General features: G+C 44.8%; 5 protein-coding genes across 5 annotated transcripts; 1 reads left to right on the forward strand and 4 right to left on the reverse strand.

The window, feature by feature from the left end:
* Positions 1-1829: 1829 nt before the first annotated feature.
* On the reverse strand, positions 1830-2899 carry PG986_012995 (acyl-CoA thioesterase II; the record flags this gene model as incomplete). Its single annotated transcript, XM_066849217.1, has 2 exons — positions 1830-2700; positions 2817-2899. The coding sequence occupies 2 exons, from the start codon at positions 2897-2899 to the stop codon at positions 1830-1832; spliced, it is 954 nt and encodes a 317-aa protein (XP_066695913.1).
* A 530-nt stretch (positions 2900-3429) lies between these two features.
* On the reverse strand, positions 3430-3871 carry PG986_012996 (uncharacterized protein; the record flags this gene model as incomplete). The annotated part of the gene is made up of 2 exons (XM_066849218.1): positions 3430-3482; positions 3553-3871. The coding sequence occupies 2 exons, from the start codon at positions 3869-3871 to the stop codon at positions 3430-3432; spliced, it is 372 nt and encodes a 123-aa protein (XP_066695914.1).
* A 2751-nt stretch (positions 3872-6622) lies between these two features.
* On the forward strand, positions 6623-8236 carry PG986_012997 (glucan 1-3-beta-glucosidase precursor; the record flags this gene model as incomplete). The annotated part of the gene is made up of 5 exons (XM_066849219.1): positions 6623-6796; positions 6865-7152; positions 7215-7703; positions 7818-8112; positions 8217-8236. The coding sequence occupies 5 exons, from the start codon at positions 6623-6625 to the stop codon at positions 8234-8236; spliced, it is 1266 nt and encodes a 421-aa protein (XP_066695915.1).
* A 334-nt stretch (positions 8237-8570) lies between these two features.
* On the reverse strand, positions 8571-9363 carry PG986_012998 (uncharacterized protein; the record flags this gene model as incomplete). The annotated part of the gene is made up of 2 exons (XM_066849220.1): positions 8571-8714; positions 8782-9363. Coding segments are annotated over 2 exons (726 nt in total), but the record flags the coding sequence as incomplete, so codon positions are not given.
* Positions 9364-9831: 468 nt separating this feature from the next.
* On the reverse strand, positions 9832-10849 carry PG986_012999 (uncharacterized protein; the record flags this gene model as incomplete). The annotated part of the gene is made up of 2 exons (XM_066849221.1): positions 9832-10046; positions 10111-10849. The coding sequence occupies 2 exons, from the start codon at positions 10847-10849 to the stop codon at positions 9832-9834; spliced, it is 954 nt and encodes a 317-aa protein (XP_066695917.1).
* Between the last annotated feature and the right edge of the window lie 9503 nt (positions 10850-20352).

Genomic DNA, 20352 nt, shown 5'->3' on the forward strand with positions numbered 1-20352 from the left:
GGTTGCGTTTGTTGCGGCCTGGTTCTGAAGGAAAGTTGTAATGGAAGGGTAGATATGGACCGACTATTTGTGAATGAGAATACGAAGAAAAGGTAAGAGGAGACGAAGGCAAAGATGCAAGAGACTGTGGGTTGATGGGGTGAAGAGAGAGGAAAACACAAACCAGATAAACGATTCAACGGATCTCTATATACAAGTTTTCGACGTCGTATGGTAGCAGAAAATAGATCTTGAGGCTCTGTAAATGACCGGATGTTTTGTTTGGTTGGTTCAACCCTGGGCGCGCCAATCTAAGTGAATCTTGACGGGCATGGATACCGCTATAGTGGTCAGGAACTTCTCGTCACTGCCCAGAAAGAGTAGGACTTTGAGTAACCGAGATCAGCTTGGCTTGCCAAAAGCTGCTGCATTGTGGAGCCAAGTGATCCGCCCGTTGAGGACCCCTGACTATAGGCTTCGAGTCAAGGTCTCACCCATGATCCATGACCGAGTCGCCAGGGGACGTTTCGAAACGCCCTATCTCTCTCCGCATCCAGATCTTTCCCAAAAAAGGTACCAAGTAGAATTGGGAAGAGATCTGGGAGTTAATCTATCTCGTTCGTTAGCGCTACTGCCGTTGCCGAGAGCCAAGCTCCAGGAACGCCACCCGACGAAACTTATGTTTATAAATACTGCCTATAACGGTTGTGTCTATAGCCACGTCAGGCCATACAGGGACGTTTTCAAGAATATGGAAAACTATAGTATATTACTGTTTTGTGTTTGGGGCCGGATGACTTATCGGTGTGATGTTCCTACATGGTAACTGAGCAGTTGCTCAAAGCCCCCCCGGCGCAGGTCCTAGAACTCGAGGGATTAAGTCTGCCAATACCACCCAAGATTTGTGTTCATATCCGAAGGTTCGCTTGCCCAGGTCGGAACATTGTCAGGGCTAGTTGGCATGCACAGCCTTCCAGTCAAGAACGGCCGGCGGTGCGAAGGAAGGGTTGAACAGGCGATTGCGGATCTGGCCAGCGACCAAAGCTCGGCCGCTGCCACTTGAGCCTATACTGTGGAGCCATGGTAATTTTCCTGATTCATCTAAGGGGTGTGAAGGAGGGATAAACTAGGATCCTGTCGAGTCAAACCCGGGTTGAGGCGATGAGGCGATGGTGATCTGCCCTGCAAGTGCGACGGCGAAACGACCTGTGTGGGGACCCCCGATGGCTGCGGAAACACCGTTGCTTCATCACGACAAAACATTCGTCCAATGATCGGTCGCACACCAAATCGCCTCGGGGGCCGAGGACGCAGAAGCGAGATGGCCTATACCAAGAGCTTATCTCCGCATCCTGCAACCTCTCGTGGCCAAGCTGCGGATGGGTTATATTATGGCTGCCGTCGCATCGCAGTGGGCGACTGTGGCTGAGCCCGGAGCCGAACACCTTCTGACTCGTTGGGTTGTATCATATGCTCAGTGCATAAAAATGGGGACATCCCCAAGTCCGCTATCCAGGGGCATTACCCAGGGTTGGGAGCTCTTTCAATGCCCGTTCGGTATTTAAGTAACTATTCCAAGAAGATCCGTAAGCAGTTGATCACGGTCGCCCAATTTATGAATAAATGCGACTTTACGCAGACGTCATTTCAGTTGCGCGCTCGGTTATAAGACTCATTCCATAATCTGGCCATGACCAGGAAGTTTTAAAATAGACCAAACATGCCTGCTTGCTTCTATGCTTCTAGGATGTGAGCTATGGATAGAGCAAGCTATGGATAATGGTAGACACAGCCCGCCCTCGCTAAGATTAACAGTCCATGATACTGAAAGGTCCCCTGCGTTCGCGTCCTCACAAGCTCGGCTTCTGCAGCCTTGCCAGCGCCTCCTGCACGCACGACATGGCGAGCCGTCCGTCGCTGCGCCGCCAGAGCCGCTGCCGGATCAGGACGCGCCCGTCGTCGGCCCAGGAGGTGTCGCGCTCGCACGCGAGCCAGTCGTTGATAGGCACTTCGGGCGCGTGGAACCACACCGTGTGGTTCATGGTCGTCTCGATCGAGAAGGCCGTCACGGGCCGCGCCGCCGCCAGGTTCGCCGTGTAGATGAGGAACAGGTCGGACAGGAAGGCCAGGAGGGCGAGGTGCGTCCCGCGCGATGAGGGCGACGACATCATGGACGGGTGCACGCGCACGAAGCTCTGCATGCGGAAGTGCGTGGGGTCCAGGTTAGGGCTGGTGATGTCGGTCTGGCCGATCGTCCGGTCGCGCGGTAGGATGCGCCATTGGAAGGGGTCGCGCCAGGTGTCGAGCATGTCCTTGGGAAACCCGCCCTCGAGGAGACAGGCCTCGGCGCTGTCTTGGTCGATGTCGTCGGGGTTGCCGTGGCCGAACTCGGGCATGGCTTCGTGGTAGCTCAGCTTTGGCGGCGGATTTGCTGATGCCTCATCCGGCGCCCGTTTCTGGAACCCGACGATGGCGGTGAAGTGCACGACGTTGCCGCCCTGGATGGCGCGCACGAGGCGCGACGAGAAGGAGCGGCCGTCGGAGATGCGCTCGACGTGGTACGCAATCTTCTCGTAGGGGCTCCCCGGCAGCAGGAAGGTGGACTGCAGCGAGTGCACGTCGTGGGTGTCCGGGACCGTCTGCTGCGCGGCGGCGACGCACTGGCCGAGGAGGTAGCCGCCGAAGACAGAGCGCGCCTTCTCGCCCGGCGTCTCAAATGGGCTGTTTGCATTGAACTACAGGTTAGTAACTTGTGCGTATGTGAAGGTGGATTCAATATCAATCGAGTATGATATATGAGTCAATACGAGGTGAAAAGAAGAAGCAGAAAGACGAACTGGGTATTGACAAAGACGTCCGTGGCGGGTGCCGGGAGTCGGGTCACTGCGACCACCGGCTCGGCGGGGCAGAGTTGGGGCATGTTTGCTGAAAGTGTGTTTGCTACAGACTCAAGGTTGGGACCTCGATACCGTTGGCAAGCTTGGTAGATTTGTAAGTACTTTCGTGGAGCAGGAGATGCCCCTTGTAGTCACGGGATTTCGGTAACGGATTGATTGACTTCTACGTCTACACAGCTTTGGAGATGTTGTGGTCGGTCTCTACGTCGTTCTTATCCCCCAGCTGCGCCGAATGCCAAACTGCTCGTGTCCCAAAGCGGTCCAAGCCGAGGTAGACGAGACTCTCATCTTCCCCAGCTGAACATCGTACCCACTTTCAGCGGCCAAGACTCCGATCCTGGTCGACAAAATGCTTGGTTTGGATATGCAGGAGAGAATAAAGAGGGTGCATGGTGTCATCTGTTATAGGTAAATTGGTTTGATGTTTTAGGCAATTCCAATGCGGTGTATTTTATTGACAGCAGACGTCGACGCAGTTTGCTCTTTGTAGCGACTCGAATCTCTCCCCCTCACTGCGGCTGGCAACACTAACACATATTCATCCGATTGGCTCTTAGGGGAGAACGGCGTCGGCCTCGGCAGCATCCTCCGGGTTGTTCTTCTCCACTAGCACCGCAGGTCAGGACGAGATATATCTTATGTGTATACATGCCAAAGGGTGTTTAGTTGCACTTACACGCGTCCAAGATAGCTGCCAGTTCTTCATTCGTCGCCCGCTTATCAGGAGCCTTTACCTGTCCAGCCGCCGCCGCCGCATCCGCCGAGTCGGTCCCCTGGAGCGCCGCGAGAATGGAAGCGACGTCGGCGTCGTCCAGCTGCCTCTTGCTCGGGTTGTTCTCGTCCGAAGCGGGACGGGCGGCCGCGGCGTCTCCGGGGTTGTTCTGCTCCAGCGCGGCGAGGATCGCGTCGAGCTCGCTGCTGCTGTCTCGCTTCGGCACGCTGAGACCAAGCGACAGGGTCGCCAGGGCCATGATGACTAGGGTTTGGGAACGCATGTTGAACTCGAACTTGAATTGTTATGGTGTAAGTGATTGACTCCAACGGCGGGTTTCCGAGCACAGCTCAAATGATTGGTAAACTAGTTAAAAAAAAGGTGACTCGTTTCTATGTGCTTTGGTTTGCCAAGCTATCATGCCGTCGGTTGGAGGTGTTCGTGGGCATTTTAAAGGTGAGATTCTCCAGGCGCTCGTCCAATCATTGGTCTATATTTACATCATCGTGGTCGAGCACGTGTGGTTGAATGTAGCAGCTCGAGGTCGTGAGGCGAAAGGCGCATTTCAAAACGCATCCGAAAACTCAACATGCTTTTCCGTCTCTCTTCCAGAGTGTCGATGGCATAGGGCGACGGCAGTTATGGCACGAGGTTACTCTACGTACGGTCTGGACTCTGGAGGCCGAATGGACCAATCGCGATGTGGGACTCCCGAAGCTCGACGTGATTTGAAAGCAAACCACAGTTCCTCCAGCCTCATTCTCTTCCGCACGGAAACAATGAAACAACCTCCGTTCTGCTCTTCGAGTGTAAAAAACCGGTTGAAACCTGATCGTCATCGCCAATGCACATCTCCCTTCTCGCAACTGCGTCTTCGCCCAGTGCCCGGGCCTTACGTGGTGAAACGTGGGGTCGGAACAAAGTTCGCATGCGCAGCAAGCAAGCAGGGCAAGGAAGCACGACTCGGGAAGCAAATGCGGTGGTGGTGGTGTGGTACCCCCAATAAGGCTGATGATGACCTACTGCTATAATTGGGGGCCTTCGCCTCAGCCACCTGTAACGTGTACGCGCGACTTTGTCTTTGTTCTACATGGCCTTCCCGCCCCAATATCATCAGTGTCTCGAGCTGTGGTCTCGAGCCGCGCTGTAGGCACAGGTGCACAGACTTCGAAATTTTCGGGCACCTGCCTCGTTCCAGCCGCTGGATGAGAGGAAGCGGCCTTCAAGACTGTTGCCCTTGGGATTAGGTGTCTCTGCTTGCTGCCCGTACGTTCGTCGAGATAAGATGAGAGGGGGCAATGTTTCTGATGAAGAGTTGCAACCGCAAGCAAACGTTTCCCCTGGTATCACCCTCACAGGTCTTGCTGAGGTGCAGTTTTCGAGCCGCTGAGGGGTACAGGCGAAAGGGCCCATGACAGTAAGCTCGGGTGTTGGGCCACGATGCTCGTTCATCTTCTACCAACAACATAACGCGCATGGCCTGCAGGGTAGCTCGGTGCGAAAGGGGCGAAAATGCATTCTCGTGGTTTCCTTTCAACCAGCTAAGATAACTCTGTGCTGCTTTAGTTAGAAACTACAGCCTTGGGCAGGCTGCTAGGGAGCGGGACTGATAGTTCGAGAGTGTGTCCCGCTCCGCTAACGTTTTAGCAGCAGACAGCGTCAAAAAGGCTCAGCTACTGCAAGGCTCAGAGCCGGCATAAGTCACACTGATGCATGCAACATGCAACTCGTGCAAGTTGGGGGGCAGTTGATCGCACAACCTGCCCGTTTCCTTTGAGACACGTCAGCGAGCCAAGACCTTTTAATCAAGCAGACTGGGCAGTGGCAAGGGGACGACGCTGACGGGAAGTATTTCACGGGAAGTTGCCAGCAGGACCCGCACAGGTGTCATTCATTGGATTGGACTGGATTCCAGAATTACGACGTTATATGGCCTTTTAAGACCTTTGCAATGTCTCTGTGAAGCCTGATCCTGTTACCCGCCAACCGGCCAATTCTGCCCGCCTGGCAGACGTCAATGTGCTGGCATGGTGGGGGAGCAAAGTAGGCGAAATGACGAAACTCAACAGACCAGGCCCCCTCGTGGGACTGAATCTATCATCAAGAGGCGTATGTAAGGGTTCTTCAGCGCGGGATTGTACCCGACTGGCGCCGGCAGGGCCAGTTGAAGTTGCGGACAGATGTCACGAGGAAGCAGGCTAGCCAGATCGTGGTCGGGATTGATCGCATTAAGTCAACGCCAGCATACAGAGTGTCGTCATGTCTCATTTGGGGTTTGGCCGATCCCCTGGGGTTTGGGCTGGTTAGTGACCACTAACGACCAAAAATGAGCACCCCTGATGACTTTGCCCCGCGTCGTGGCGCCAGCGCAGTGCTTCTAGGCGGCCCCCTAGTGCTGTGCGTGCTGCTGCGTGCTGCTAGCCTGCTGCAGGGGTGCTTTCTTCTAGCGTCCTGTAGGGCATTTTGGGGGCGGCTGATTGGACAGAACCTCCCGATTGGGGGCATCCCCATCCAGTAATGCCCCAATCTTGGGTACGGTAAGTGCCACTTGCCATCAAAGTTCCCCCGGCCAGGAATGAGAGAAAGGACGCCTGGTACAACAAGCTTATGACGATCCATAAGTCAGCCAACAACAATTGTCCGGAAGAATCAATGTCGATCAGCGTTCGAGACCGCAGCCAAACGGTGTCTCAGTCCCGTCCTTCCAGAGAGGTGGCCAGCAGCTTAATCGAAATAAGGCAGTGTTACAAATAGAAGCCGAATGATCCTCCAAGATTGCCCAAAACTGGACCCCCATCTATCTTCACTGCTTCCTGCACATCCACGGGCATATCACGCATCACTTACCAGAGGCAGTATGCAATGGTAAAGCGTACTGTCATAAAAACGCGACACTGGCATATCTCATAATCTTCCTTCCATTACCTACTTCACATACCGAGTAAGCCTTCGGTTTACTGAGACTAGCAGATCGATCTTGTTCCTTCTTCCTGCCTTGTCTGGTCACCTCCCCAAAACCAAGACATTCCTCAAGATGGCCCTCTCACGCGTTCTATGTGCCGTGGGCGTGACGCTGTCACTTCTCACCTCGAGCAATCACGCCGCTCCCACTGATCGGATGTCCCCCGTCGTCGGACGAGATATCCTATCCGCCCTGGGCGATGCCAAGATCCGGGGTGTCAACCTCGGAGGTTGGCTGCTTCTCGAGGTTCGTCTTCCACGTTTTTGGTTCACCTTGGTTGGCATGGATTAGAAAGAAGCTAATGGAATTGGTAGCCATGGATCACCCCTTCCATCTTCGAGGCGACGCCGGATTCCGTGGTGGATGAGTACACCATGGGCCAGGTCATCGGCAAAGAGGAGGCCACCAAGCGACTTCAGCAGCACTGGAGCTCCTTCATAAATGAGGGCGACTTCCACGACATTGCCTCCAAGGGTCTCAACTTCGTGCGCATTCCCATTGGTTACTGGGCCATCACACCCTTAAATGGCGACCCCTACTCGCAGGGAGCCTACGAATACCTCGGACGTGCTCTTGACTGGGCTCAATCTGCCAACCTGAAGGTATGTTGCCTCTCCAATTTCAGTCAGAACTGCTCGTGTACTAAACCTAATCTGCCCATTAGGTCATGATTGATCTCCACGGTGCACCAGGATCCCAGAACGGCCTCGACAACTCTGGTCAGCAAGGCGGCATCGGCTGGCTGCAAGGCGACACCGTCGCCCAGACCATCAAGGCGCTGGAGAAGATCCGAGATGATCACGCTTCCCACCCGGCCGTGGCCGCCATCGAGCTGCTCAACGAGCCCATGGGCCCCAAGATCGACATGGGCGCCGTCAAGTCGTTCATGGACCAAGGATACCAGAGCTTCAGTAAGTCAGGTGTGACTGTCGCTTTCCACGACGCCTTCCAGGGCCCTGCCGCCTGGAACGACTGGGGCAACGACAAGCAGGACCTCCTGCTCGACACGCACCATTACGAGGTCTTCGACGTCGGCCAGCTGCACATGGATGTGGGTGCCCACATCAGCAGCGCCTGCGGTTTCGGCAGCCAGATGGCCTCGAGCAACAAGAAGACTATCAACGGCGAGTGGTGCGGTGCCATGACTGACTGTGTAAGTGGTTCCTTGCCCTCCTGACCGCTGCCTCTCACACATACCACCCATCTCGATCCTCAAACACATGACGTAATCTATGGAGAATGTCTTCGCTAACTAGCAAACCAACAGGCCTACTGGCTCAACGGCCGCGGCATCGGCGCCCGCTGGGACGGCACGTTCAACTACCAGGGCCAGGGCTCGTCCTACATCGGCGGGTGCGACGGCGCCAAGCGACGGGGCTCCATCGACCAGATCCAGGGCCAGGACCGCGCCAACCTGCGCGACTTCATCAACGCCCAGATGGTCGCCTACGACAAGGCCGACGGCTGGATCTTCTGGACCTGGAAGACCGAGTCGGCGCCCGAGTGGGACTACCGCGCGCTGGCGAATGCGGGAGTCATCCCGGTGCCGCCGAACCCGTACAGTAAGCATCTTATTCTTCTCATACATACCCCCTCATCACTTTGGAGTGGATGGTGGTGGCATTGCCATCGTAAGTTCAAGCTGGCTAACACGACTGGTGTGTAGATCCCAACATCTGTGGTTGAGAACGATCTCAACTTCACCAACAAATTCACTTCGTATTGATAAAGTAGTATCTTTACTACAATAAGGTTAGACATCATTGATACGATTGATGGCAGAACCAAGCATTGTTTCTCTTTTTATTCTTTTATCATCCCCCGCTTTCAAATGAGTGGCGGTGGGATGTCATGATACCCGCGTTGAGCATGGTGGGGAAAAGCTGGGGATAACAGCACGGAAAAAACATACCCATACAGGCTAATTGAATATTCATCAATGCATTATCTCTCTATCCAGGAAGCCAGTCCTTGACCCAGTAAATTATGCGAATGTGACGATATACATGGTGCATTGTCACTATTCCGCTGCTTTCGGCCAACCTGCTTGCAGGTGCTCAATCGCTTCCTCTTCGCTCACCACGTCTGCGTACTTGGCACTGAGATCAAACAGATTCGCACTTTGGATCTCTTCGCTCCTGTCGCCACACGCCGTTCCGACGACCTAATTGATTAATAGCATTTATTAGCCAATAATTTCCTTCTCCTGTATCCAGAGTGACACAACTTACCATAGGCCGGAACCCATTCTGCATCGCATCCAGCGCGCTCGCCCTCACGCACCCCGACGTGCTCACGCCGCAGAGCACGACGGTATCGACCCCCAACACCTGCAAGTCGGACGCGAGTGCCGTCCCGAAGAAGGCGCTGGCGTACTTCTTCTTGACGACGAGCTCGCCGGCGCCGCCGCCGCCGCCACCGTCGTTGCCCGCTAGGGGTTCCAACCCCTCGAGCCAGCCGCCGAGCCCCTGGTCGTCCAGCCCGCGGTTGAAGACGCGGAGCGACTTGGACTTCTTCCAGAACAGGCCGGCGTCCGCCATGGCGAGGCCCGGGTGGTACTCGACCGCGGTCCAGATGACGGGGACCCCGCTCGCGCGCGCCGCGGCCAGGAGTCGTTGGATGACGGCGGGGCACTTGCGGGCCGGGGGGAACGATGATAAGTCTAGGGGCGAGCCGGGGGTCCAGTAGGCTTTGCAGACGTCTATGAGGAGGAGGGCGGGGCGGGGCCCCAACCCATGCGGTTGCCGAAGCCGGAGGCTTGGTAGGAGGTGGCTTGGGGGTAGGATTCTAGGGTGGAGGGCATGGTGTCTTCGAGCTGATATGTATGTCTAGTTTCTGCCTGGTTGGTTCAATGAAGTTTCTCTATGTGCATGTTTGAGAGAAAGAGATGGCGATGGCGATCCATGGTTGGTCTGATGGGGGTGGAAAACAACCCTTTTCTTTGAGGCAGAGCTCCAGGTTGTGGATCGCTACCTTGGGGTATCCCTGGTTTCATCGCGGCTGATAACGCACTTCCACTATCGGATCGCCTCCGCCCGGGGGTTCCGGTAGTCTGTCGGCTACGGGTTCCGAGGGGGTGGATATCGGCTCGCATCCCCGACCTCAGTGTTCCCTAGGGGCATTGGCGGTCTGAAACTTGCCGATGGCGCTAAGTATGGTCTAGGCGGTGCTCAACCCAATCCTGGCTCGACGTCCGGTGGCTTTCTGTATGGTGTCGCTTCCGGCAATAGCTACATGTGTTGCAATGTTCCTTCGAAGTCTAGGTCGGATCGCATACGTATCTACAAATGCCATATCCCTTCGTTGCTTATATGGATTGGGTCTTGGCCTCGTATTTCAAGAGATCGCCCTTGATGATCTCTTCCTTCTTGCTCAAAAAGCTCGTCAGGATCCCACGTCGCGCTGACAAGCCGCCCATTGAGCCATCGCATCGAGCTGGCATTTCTCGTCAGCCAGACACAGAAAGCCCCGCAAAGCTCCGAATCATCCACTAGATCTAATCTTTCGTCAGTCCTGATTGGGAAATGAAACGAGCGAATTGAGAGCCGGATTGGGCTTACATGGCTTGAACTCCTCCGGCGCACTCCGCGCCGCCGTCTCCGTCATCACCGCCCCCGGGTGCACGGCGAGCGTAAAGAGCCCCTCATCCCCGTACTGGCACCCCAGGTGCTCCACTAACCGCGTCTGCGCCATCTTGCTGATGCAGTACTTCGAGTTGGCGATGCTGCCCCTCGTGATCGCGCCCGCGATGGACCCGACCATCACGAAGGCCCTGGCGCTGCCTTCCGGGGATGTTAAGAGCAAGGGCACAAAGTAATGCGCCGCGTGGTAGGTCCCCTGCACATTGACTGCGAAGGCCCGCGCCCACTCGCCGTCGTCGACGGGAGAGCCGTCGGTGATTTTGAGCTCGACGGGGCCGGAGTAGCCGCTATTAAGGGCCAGGACGTCGAGGCGGCCGTCGAGGGCGCGGGTTACGAACTGAGCTAAGTCCTGCACGGAGCTCGCGGAGGTGATGTCGCAATAATGCACGTAGACGTCAATGGACGGCGAAATGGCGCGCACGGCCTCGGCGAATTGATTGAGTGACTCCAGGTCCCTCGAGGCCAGGACCAGGGCGCGGCAGCCGGCTTTCGCATACGACGTGGCCAGGCCTTTTCCGATCGCGGTCGATGCGCCGATGATGCAGACGTGGTACTGTTGTGCCGAAGCACCGTCGAGCGCGGCGCGCAAGGTAGAGCCCGGCTTTTGGTGTTGGATAGCCGTAAAATGGTCCAAGTTTTGAACTCGCGGGTCAGCCATCTTGGTGCAGGCGAGGTTCTGATGATAGGGAGCTGGCAACACAACAAGAGATGATCATCTCGAGCGACTGGATCTTGTCAACAAAAGCCATTATACGTATATATATAGTCGATGTATATTGCCAATTTGTTGTTGTGCAGTGAGAATCCCCTTGGGAAAAGCGCCAATGAGTCGAAATGAATCATCTTGCCATCACCTAATTCAGGTAGAATCGGAATGTCCACCTACCCCAGACAGCTTGGGCTACGCACCCCAAACAGAGAACCTTACCGAAACTGGGCTAGTTATGCGGTATATAACATCCTTAAACAGCTATTTCTTTTATATACGACCATATCCTGCTGAATACTAGGGATCCCGTTCGCTTTCCCATATATAAGCAGCAGAGAGCCTTTTTATTTATAGGAAAGCGGACGCGCGCCCTTTTAGCGGGGGTCGGCGCACGGGCCTTATATTACCAAAATGGAGCCCGGACGGTGTCGAAAGGCTCTCGGCCCCTAATACTTACTGTTTTTTTCTCCCGGCTTCGCCGATCGGCCGCCTTTTATACTTTTCGTTCTCCGCTTTGCCGGTGCCGCTTCCCCCTCGGTATGTAGCCCGCTCTAGCCGGGCGTGTACGTAGCTATGCCCCCTATCGCTACCTGGCCGCCTATTAGGATAGGCCAGCCTATCTTTAAAGCGTTTTTAAGTTGCGTACTTTTTTGCTCGCGCTCGGTAAGCTCTAGTTTTTTAGTACGAAGCGCCCGTTATTACGCCACGCTTTATTGCCCGTATTAATATAGTTTTGTTTTTTTTGCTCTTTTTTAATTATCCGCCTTTCTTAACTTTTTTTACTATTTTAATAGTTTTAATTATTTATTACTTTTTAGATTTTATTTTACCTTTTTCCCGTTTACGCTCGCCTTTTATAATACGATAAACTAGGCCGTTTTAAAATGCGTAAAGAATGCTTTCGACGATAACGAAAAGCTAAATAAAAAAAACGCGCCGCGAATAAGAAAAGATTTATATATAAAAGCCGTTTACGGTTAAATCCGAGGTGGTTACCTTTATTAATAAAGAACGTGCGAAAGCTTAAGCTTAATAGAAGGCGTAGGTTTATTTTTTTATATAACTTTATATAATTATTAATAAAAGGTTAAAGTTATTATAAGAAAATCTATTTTAAGCTTAGTAAACTATAGGTTACTTTAATAGAAAACTAACGGATACGGAACGCACTAACCGATTAAATCTTTATTCGCTTCCTCGAAACGATATTTAAAAATTTTATAATAAAAAGATTTATACTCGGTCCGGAAAAGTTTATTAAAAAGCTTAAAATTTATTCCGTTAAAATAATTAGCGGCCTATAAAAAACGTTACGTAGAGTGGCTAAGTTTATAATGTTTAATCCGTTTATAAAATAGTTCCTTAATTACCGTTATTTATATACGATTATTAGAAAGTCTAGCGAGCGTACTAATATATTAACTTAGAAAATTATTAAAGTACGCGGCTATTTACGCCGATAAACTCGTTTAATTATTAATTTTACTCTATTTTTAATAGATCTCCGATATATTACCCGAGTTAAAAAACTTAACGCGGAAGTAAACGTTTATAAAAAAAATAACCGCCGAGAACGTTATTTTATATTTATATACTTTTTAATATCGCGTTTCCGATATCTTTTATAATTTAAATAACCGCGTAACTTATTATACGGCTATACTCGTACTTGCGTATAGCGGTTTTCGTAGTAAAACTACGTTTTAAATGCCTTATTAAGATATTAAATTTATATTCGTACGTAATTTTTAAAACCGTTCGTAAACGAAGCTTATTACGTATATTACTATTAATTAAAATAAGTAGGCGACTAATATTATTTATAAGGACTAAAAATATATATAGGTAGTTCGCTACGTTTTAGTCTCTTGTTTTTAAGTTAATACTTTTTCCCCTAAGCTTATATTTACGGTTACTATTATACCGAACAGGATGCTATGCTTTACTCGATTACTTTTTACTTGGGCTCTTTTAAATAAGGCGTTTAAAAACGAGTTTAAATTTTTAGAGTAGTTATTATCCCAGGCGAAGTTCGAATACATAAAAAAAATTTAACTGCCTTAAAAAGTATTATATTAAGGTCGTTATATTATCCCGCTAGCTTATTATTAATTTTAAATTATTTAAAAGCGCACTGTCTTAATTACTAGAGTACGAGATACTTATTAACGATTATACTCACTACGCGTCGGCGTAGGGGGCGATTAAATAAAGGATAGTATAAACTTTAATATTACCCTTTAAGCTAACTTATTAGTTTAATAGTATTCGCTTTATTTTTCCTCGTCTATTAATTATTAAAACAATAGATAACACTTTTACCTCCGCTATGCGAAACTATTTACTTTCGCATTTTACGAGGGTATTCGAGTAAAGCTATTAACCACGGTATTTTTAAAATAACGTAACTTAACTTTATTTCGAAAAATAAATAAAAGACTACACAGCTCTATTTTAAGTAATATAAAACTTTTCCTTAAAAAAAAACCTAAATATACCGCTTAATACTATAATAAAAAAATATAACGTATTTAAAAAGCGCCGAAACTTTACTACGCTCTATAAACTCTATTTTAAGGTAAAATAAAGCCTTAACGGGTAGGATAGCGACGAAACTAAATCGATTACGTTTAAAATTTAATGGGTTTAAACGAAACTCGCTTTTTTAATTATTAAACAGCGCCGGTAAAAGTATTTCTATAAAGCGGATTAGTTACGTACTTAAGGTTTATTTATTACTGCTTTAATACAGCCCTAGTAATACTTTAGTAAATCGAGTTTTATTCGAGGCGGCGCTATAACTAAAAAAATTAAGAAACTTTTCGAATTATTTCTTTAAATAGAAAATCCGGAAAAAAAAGATTAGCGTAGCTTCGTTTCGTTAACCGAAGTTTTTAAACTATACCTCGACGGCCGTAATAAAAATATAGAACTGTTTTTAATAAAAGCTCGGCTTATTAAAATAGTCGAAAAAAAGCGTAATAGCGAAAGCGCTTTTCGTAAAGAATTATAGATGCTTTTTTTATAATATATAGTTTTTTTACGTTATATTTTTAATAAATATAATACGAATATTTATTATCGTAAAAAAAATCGGGGAATTAGTTTACGTTACGTTTTTAATGTTTAAAGTGTTGCTTTACGGTATAAAATAACGTTTAAATCGAAAACGTAATGTATTAAAATAATTATACCGAATTATTTTACGGCACGAAATGCTCCCCTATTTTACCTATTAGCGCTAAGGATAAAAATAGGGCCTAATTAATTAAGTGCGCGCTTAATACCGAAAACTACCCTCCGGGTTATAAGGGTATAAAACTTAATAAAGGTATATATTATATTTATTTTAACGAGTTTTCGTAGGTAAGCGGCTTTTATAATTACTAGGCTAAATATAAAACGGTGATTTTCTAGCAACTTTTTTTTTACCTTACGTACCTTCGCGAAAAAAACTAGGTAATTCTTATAAACGGAGCCGAAACGTAGTATAATTATTTAATTAAGGGGTATAAAAACGGTAGTTTATTCGGTTCGCTTTAAAATCTCGAATACGTTTTAAAAAAAAGATTTCGCGTAAAATAAAAACGCTTAGCTTTAGTTTAAAAGTTTTAATAATAGCGTAATAAGCCGCGAACGCGGCCCCCGGTTTTATAACGCGGTTATAATATAACGTTTAATAAATATTTAAAAAAAAAAGAGAATCGTTAATAATATAATTTTAATTAACCTTTAACTATACTTCGAGCACTTTACTTAAAAATAGTTCCGAGAAACGAGTAAGCTTATCGCGAGTCTTTCGTTACGTTTTTATTACCGAGTATATTAAAAAAGATTCTTAACACTTTTATTTAATTAAAAATAACGGGGCAGTTAATCCGATAACTTAAAAAGTTATAAACTCGGTTAAGCTTAATTATACGACGTAGTAAAACTATAATAGGGTATATTTATACCGGTACTTATTAGGTTTAACGTGAGGTTATATAAAATTAATATAGCTAGGAACTTAAAATATAAAAAAATACTGTTATATTTTTTTTATAGAACTATTTAAAATTAATGCAGGGAGTAGCTAAACGACTTATTATTACTTAGTATAGACTTAATAATAAGGCGAGTAGAAGAGGATTAGTAAGTTATTAAAGTATAAAGCTACTAATAGTTTTAATATAGCTTACTAGTATTACTAAAGCTACTTATAAGTGGGTGAATAATAATGCTTAAACTCGCCGTTTATTATTATTTAACCTATTTTTACGATGTATAAAGTGTTTTAAAGCTTTAAATTTAACGCGAACTCCCCCGTTATACACGTTAAATTCGCGGGTTAGTTTCGCTTTATTTATTAACGCCGTTTTAACGAGGAGGATATTACTTACGTGCTCACCTACGTATATTCGCGTATATTTAAAGATTATAATTAATACTACGACGAAGTATAATAGTTTATAAGGATATATATATTTACGCTATACGTAAAGGATTAACGCTAATTACTATTAAAATAGTAAGTGTATATAACGTATTATATAAAAGTTTTATAGTTATTTATTAATTACTTAACTATTATAAAGCCTTTTAGCGTATAATAAACATTAAATAATTAATAGCTAAGTTACTTTAATTAAAAATAAGGCACTCTCGAAATAATTACGTAGTTACTCTATACTTTAATTCTCCTTAAGATAATTAATGCTTATATTATCGATTAAAAGTTAAACGATATAAAGCTTCGAATAAAAAATATATTAACCGACGCCTTAACGGTAAGTTTATAAACTATTAGTTTTACTTTTTTATAACTTAGCGTTACGATTTATAAACGGGTTTTATAAATATAAACGCCCGTTTATAATCGTTTACTTCGTATATCGCCGCCGACCTTACCGCGTTATAGCTAAATTCGTTTCCGCCCGCGATTTTACCGTCGGCTAAGTTTACGCCCTACCTATCGAGCTAGCCGCCGCCGCCGAGATAATAAACGAGAAATTCGCTTCCCTTTCCTCTTTTTCGACCGATTTAAACCTTTACTCTTTTAGCTATATTAGCGTTTATAACGTAATAATTATTTATTTACCCGCTAATTAAATAGGCATTAATTCGGCCGCGATAATTATTAATTAAATATAGTAAAGTTTTCCGTCGCTACGTTTTAGCGTTCTCGTTAATATTAGCGGCGGCGTTTTTTATTTTAACGACGAGATCGATATTCGGCTCGGCGACGTCGTTATTAATTAACCGACCGGGTAATACGGTAAAGTTGTTTAATATAATTTCGGGAAGACGAGGCCCGACGGTCGTATCGCGCGCACGGGCAGTTTTAATATATCGCTTAAGATTTTTTAAACGCCTTAGTTAAACTTCGCGCTAATAATTTACGGGGTAAAACTTAAATCTATTCGTATCTTTTTAAACTTATATATTAACCGAACTTTATATCGCCGGGCTTTAATTAAAATACCCTCTATAATATATAATTAATGTATATAGCCGGGGCAACTTAAGTAAAATGCCGCCCGGACGATATGCTCGATAAGCAGGCCCGCGCGACGGCCGACCCGGTCCTTTTTTCGGTATAATCGCGTCCGGTAATTAAGTAATAAAAAACGGGCCGACGCGCGATAAATATAGCCAGGAGTTAAGAGGGGTCCTATGCTTTAAAATAGAGGCCGTTAAGCTAATAAATAGTTTTCCTTATCTCGTGGTACGTAAAATCTGCGATTATATAAACGCGTATAAAAATAAACGGTGGTAATCGTACGCTGCCGTAATAGCGGCAGCTTATATTAAAAAGCTGTTATTTATTATTACACCGCTCGCACTAAGCGATTTAAATAGGTTTAAGAATTATAAGCTAAAAACTTTAAACGTAGAAAGCTATAATTAATAAAGAGTTTAATATTTTTTAACTCGTTAAACACTATAATTCTATATTTTATTTAGCCGGAACGAGAACTTTATAAGCCGGGAAGATATTTTAAGCTACCTTTTAAAAAAGCTGCCTCTTAATGCGAAGTTAAACGTGTATTAATAGGCGGTTATCGAGGGTTTCGACGGCATCGAAAAAACGTAGGTGGCGATCGAGGCGGCGTACCGTGTTTATTAGGCGTATTTCGACTGTTCGGTTTTTTAAGTACTAGCCGTAAATATAATTATGTTCGAGAATACTTACCGAGAGATCGGCCGAGCTTTAAAGGTAAAAGGAATAAAAAACGATAAAGCGAACGTTAAGGCGTTTATAAAGGCGGCTTTAAATTAAAACGAGGTGAGGCTATAGCTCTTTATTATCGATAACGCCGACGATATAGCTTTGTTTATAAATAGTTAACTATTATTATACTTATTTTTTAGCCGATAAGGGTCGATTTTATTCATAACCCGGAATTATTAAGCCGCGGTTTAACTCGATATTCGTAATAAAATCCGATTAAAAGAGTTAAATAAAGTAAAAGCTTATAAGCTTTTATATTAACGCTTTTAAAAAAGTTAAATAAGCGATCTCGAATATATAACGAAGCTATTAAACTACTTTATTTACTTACTTTTAATAATTAAGTAAGCCTCGGTTTATATAGCGTTAAATACGAATATAACGGTTTTAAAATACCTAAACTATTATAAGTTTAGCGACTAATAGATAATTAAAATGCTTAATAAGGCCTTCGATAATTAATACCGAGACCGAGACCGAAACGAAGTAATTTATAACCCGGTCGCTATAATATAGCTTATATCGTTTTAATAAGTCTTACGCGACGCGCTAATAGCAGCTGGCTACTTATAATCCATCGCGTACTTCGTAGAGAAAGATATTCCTATGTTTTTACTATCGACTAGAGAGGATAAAATAAAAAGAGACGAGTCGATTAGCACTTTAAAGGCGTATACGTTTATTTTAAATCGCGGCACACTAGACCGATTTAATGTTCACCGGCTTATATGTTTTACTATACGAAATTAGCTTTAAAGCTAAGGAAAGTAGAGCTAGTAAGTTACGAGTATAATATAGCGGCTATTTAAAGAGTTTCTTTAGCCGAGGCACGGGAATCGAAATACGTGGACTTTATATTTACCCTATACGTTAATAATATTAAGGTTTAAAGGCGATTATAACGAAAGGGTTATACTAAGGTCTTTATAATATAACGTCGTATAATACTATACTTTATTTAAGAAATATATAAAAGCGGAGTAAATATATTAATAAATATTAATATTAAAAGAGATAGTATTAAACCGCGAGCATCTCGATATACTTATTAATATAAATAATTTAATAAATATACTTAATAAGTAAAGGAAATATATAAAAGCGGAGAAGATATATCGGTAAATATTAATGTTAAATTAATACACCCCTTTACGCTTACACTCTTTAACGAATATAAGTAAAAACACTATTTTTAATTAACACCACCTTCTTTTTATAATTATATATAAATTAGTTTTCGTCGCACTTTTAATTAAATTACTTTTTTCTTTTCGTTTTTTTTTCTTTTTACATTTAACGCTATAATAAACGAGTTAAACCTTAATCGTACGATTTAAAACATCTCCCGCGGCGCGCGTGTTAATGTAGCCGCCTTAAAGTACCGGGTTAGCCGCACGACTTTAAAGGCTCGGATAAAAGGCCGGTTAATTCGAAAAGATAGAAATAAGTCGCTTTAAGTGTTAACTCCGGTAAAGAAGTTTCGAATTATATCTTAAGCTCTTATACAAGTCTCACTAGGTGTCGCACCACCGTATATTTACCTTAAAATATTTACTCAACGCATATTTAAAGCTAATAAAAATTATTATATATTAAAAAAACGCTGGATTAATAAATTTCTTAAGCGCTACCCTCACTTAAATTCTATTCTGTTATATACTATAAATTTTCGGCGTATTAATAATACTTTTAAAGAGAATATCCGAGAGTTTTTTAAGAGGCTTAAACACGATTTCTTAAAGTTTATTTTACCGGCCTTTATTTAAAACTATAACGAAGTTAATATACAGTTAAATACCGGTAATAACTAAATAATAATCGGCCCTGCCGAAGTACGAAAAGTTATCGTTAAAAGCTCTATTAATCGAAAATAAGTGATTATAATGAAAATAATTAATGCCGATAGCCGGTCTATTAAGCCGATAATTATATTTAAAAGCTAATAGCTTTAACTATAGTGGTTTCCCGAGGAAAATAATACTTTCACCGATTAAATAGAAAGCTAAACCTTCGCGGCGTTACTAAAGGGCTAGACGAGCAACGAGCTAGCGTTAATATAGCTTAAGTAGATTTTTTTCTTTTAAACTATCCCCGATAATATCGACTAGTAGCGCCTTTTTATATTAAATAACTACGCCTCCTACTCGACCGAGGAGTTTCTGTTAACGTATATCGAAAATAAGGTTTAGCTCCTCTTTTTTCCGGCTTACACGTCGCACTTTTTATAACCCTTAAATTTAAAGGTGTTTAATATACTTAAAAGGAAATATTACCGAGAGGTTACACTACACTATTTAAAGCTTAATAATATAGAGATAAGTAAAAAAAAGTTTCTAAGGTGCTATACGGCGGCTAAGACTTTTACTTTTAAACTATATATTATCGCCGGCGAATAAAAAACAGCTGGCATTTTTCCTCGTAATATTAATAAGCCTTTAAACTCTCGGCTCCGAAATTTCGAAGCTTTATAAACGGCAAAACCGGCTAAGAAGCTAACACCGGATCCGGAGGCCGAATATACGGCACTTTCGTTAGCTATTTTAACTAGCTCTCGGCAGATTAAAAATTTAACCGAAAAGTTAAAGGATAATAATATACGATTTAATAGCGTAACACGGAGGGTACTATTTCGAAAGCTTTAAAAAAGCCTAGACTTTTTAAACGGCTAGGTCGGCTAGCTTTAATATAAAAAGGCTTAATTAAAGGCTAATTTAAAAAAAAAGAGGAAAAAAAAAGAAGAGGCTTATCCTCGACCCTAACCGGAAATATATATTAATAATAGAGGTAAAGGAAGTAAAGAGAAAGAATATAAGTAGCTCGTATACGCCGACGCGTGTAACTCCGCCGGTATTATTATAAGAAACACTAGAATTAAGTTTTAATGCGGAAAGTAAAGCCTTTAATTTAATTAAAGTAAAATAACGTTATTTTTATATTTTTACTATTTTTCGTTGTTTTTTTATAAACTAATCTACTATATTATTACTTGTGGTGTTTTTTATTTTTCGCCGATAATCGTTAGGGGGTGTAAGCGTAGGGGGTATATCGACTTAAAGGAGACGGTGCTAAGCCGCGGGCATTTTAATATATTTAATAGTATAAATAACTTAACCGAATCACTTCGGTAATAAAGGAAATACGTAAATGCGGAGAAAATATATCGGTAAATATTAACGTTAAAAGAAACGGTGCTAGGCCGCGGGTATCCCGATATACTCGATAATATAAATAACTTAAT

This window comes from Apiospora aurea (genome assembly GCF_038362705.1).
Source record: "Apiospora aurea strain CBS 24483 chromosome Unknown utg000008l_segment0_segment0, whole genome shotgun sequence".
Taxonomy (NCBI): domain Eukaryota; kingdom Fungi; phylum Ascomycota; class Sordariomycetes; order Amphisphaeriales; family Apiosporaceae; genus Apiospora; species Apiospora aurea.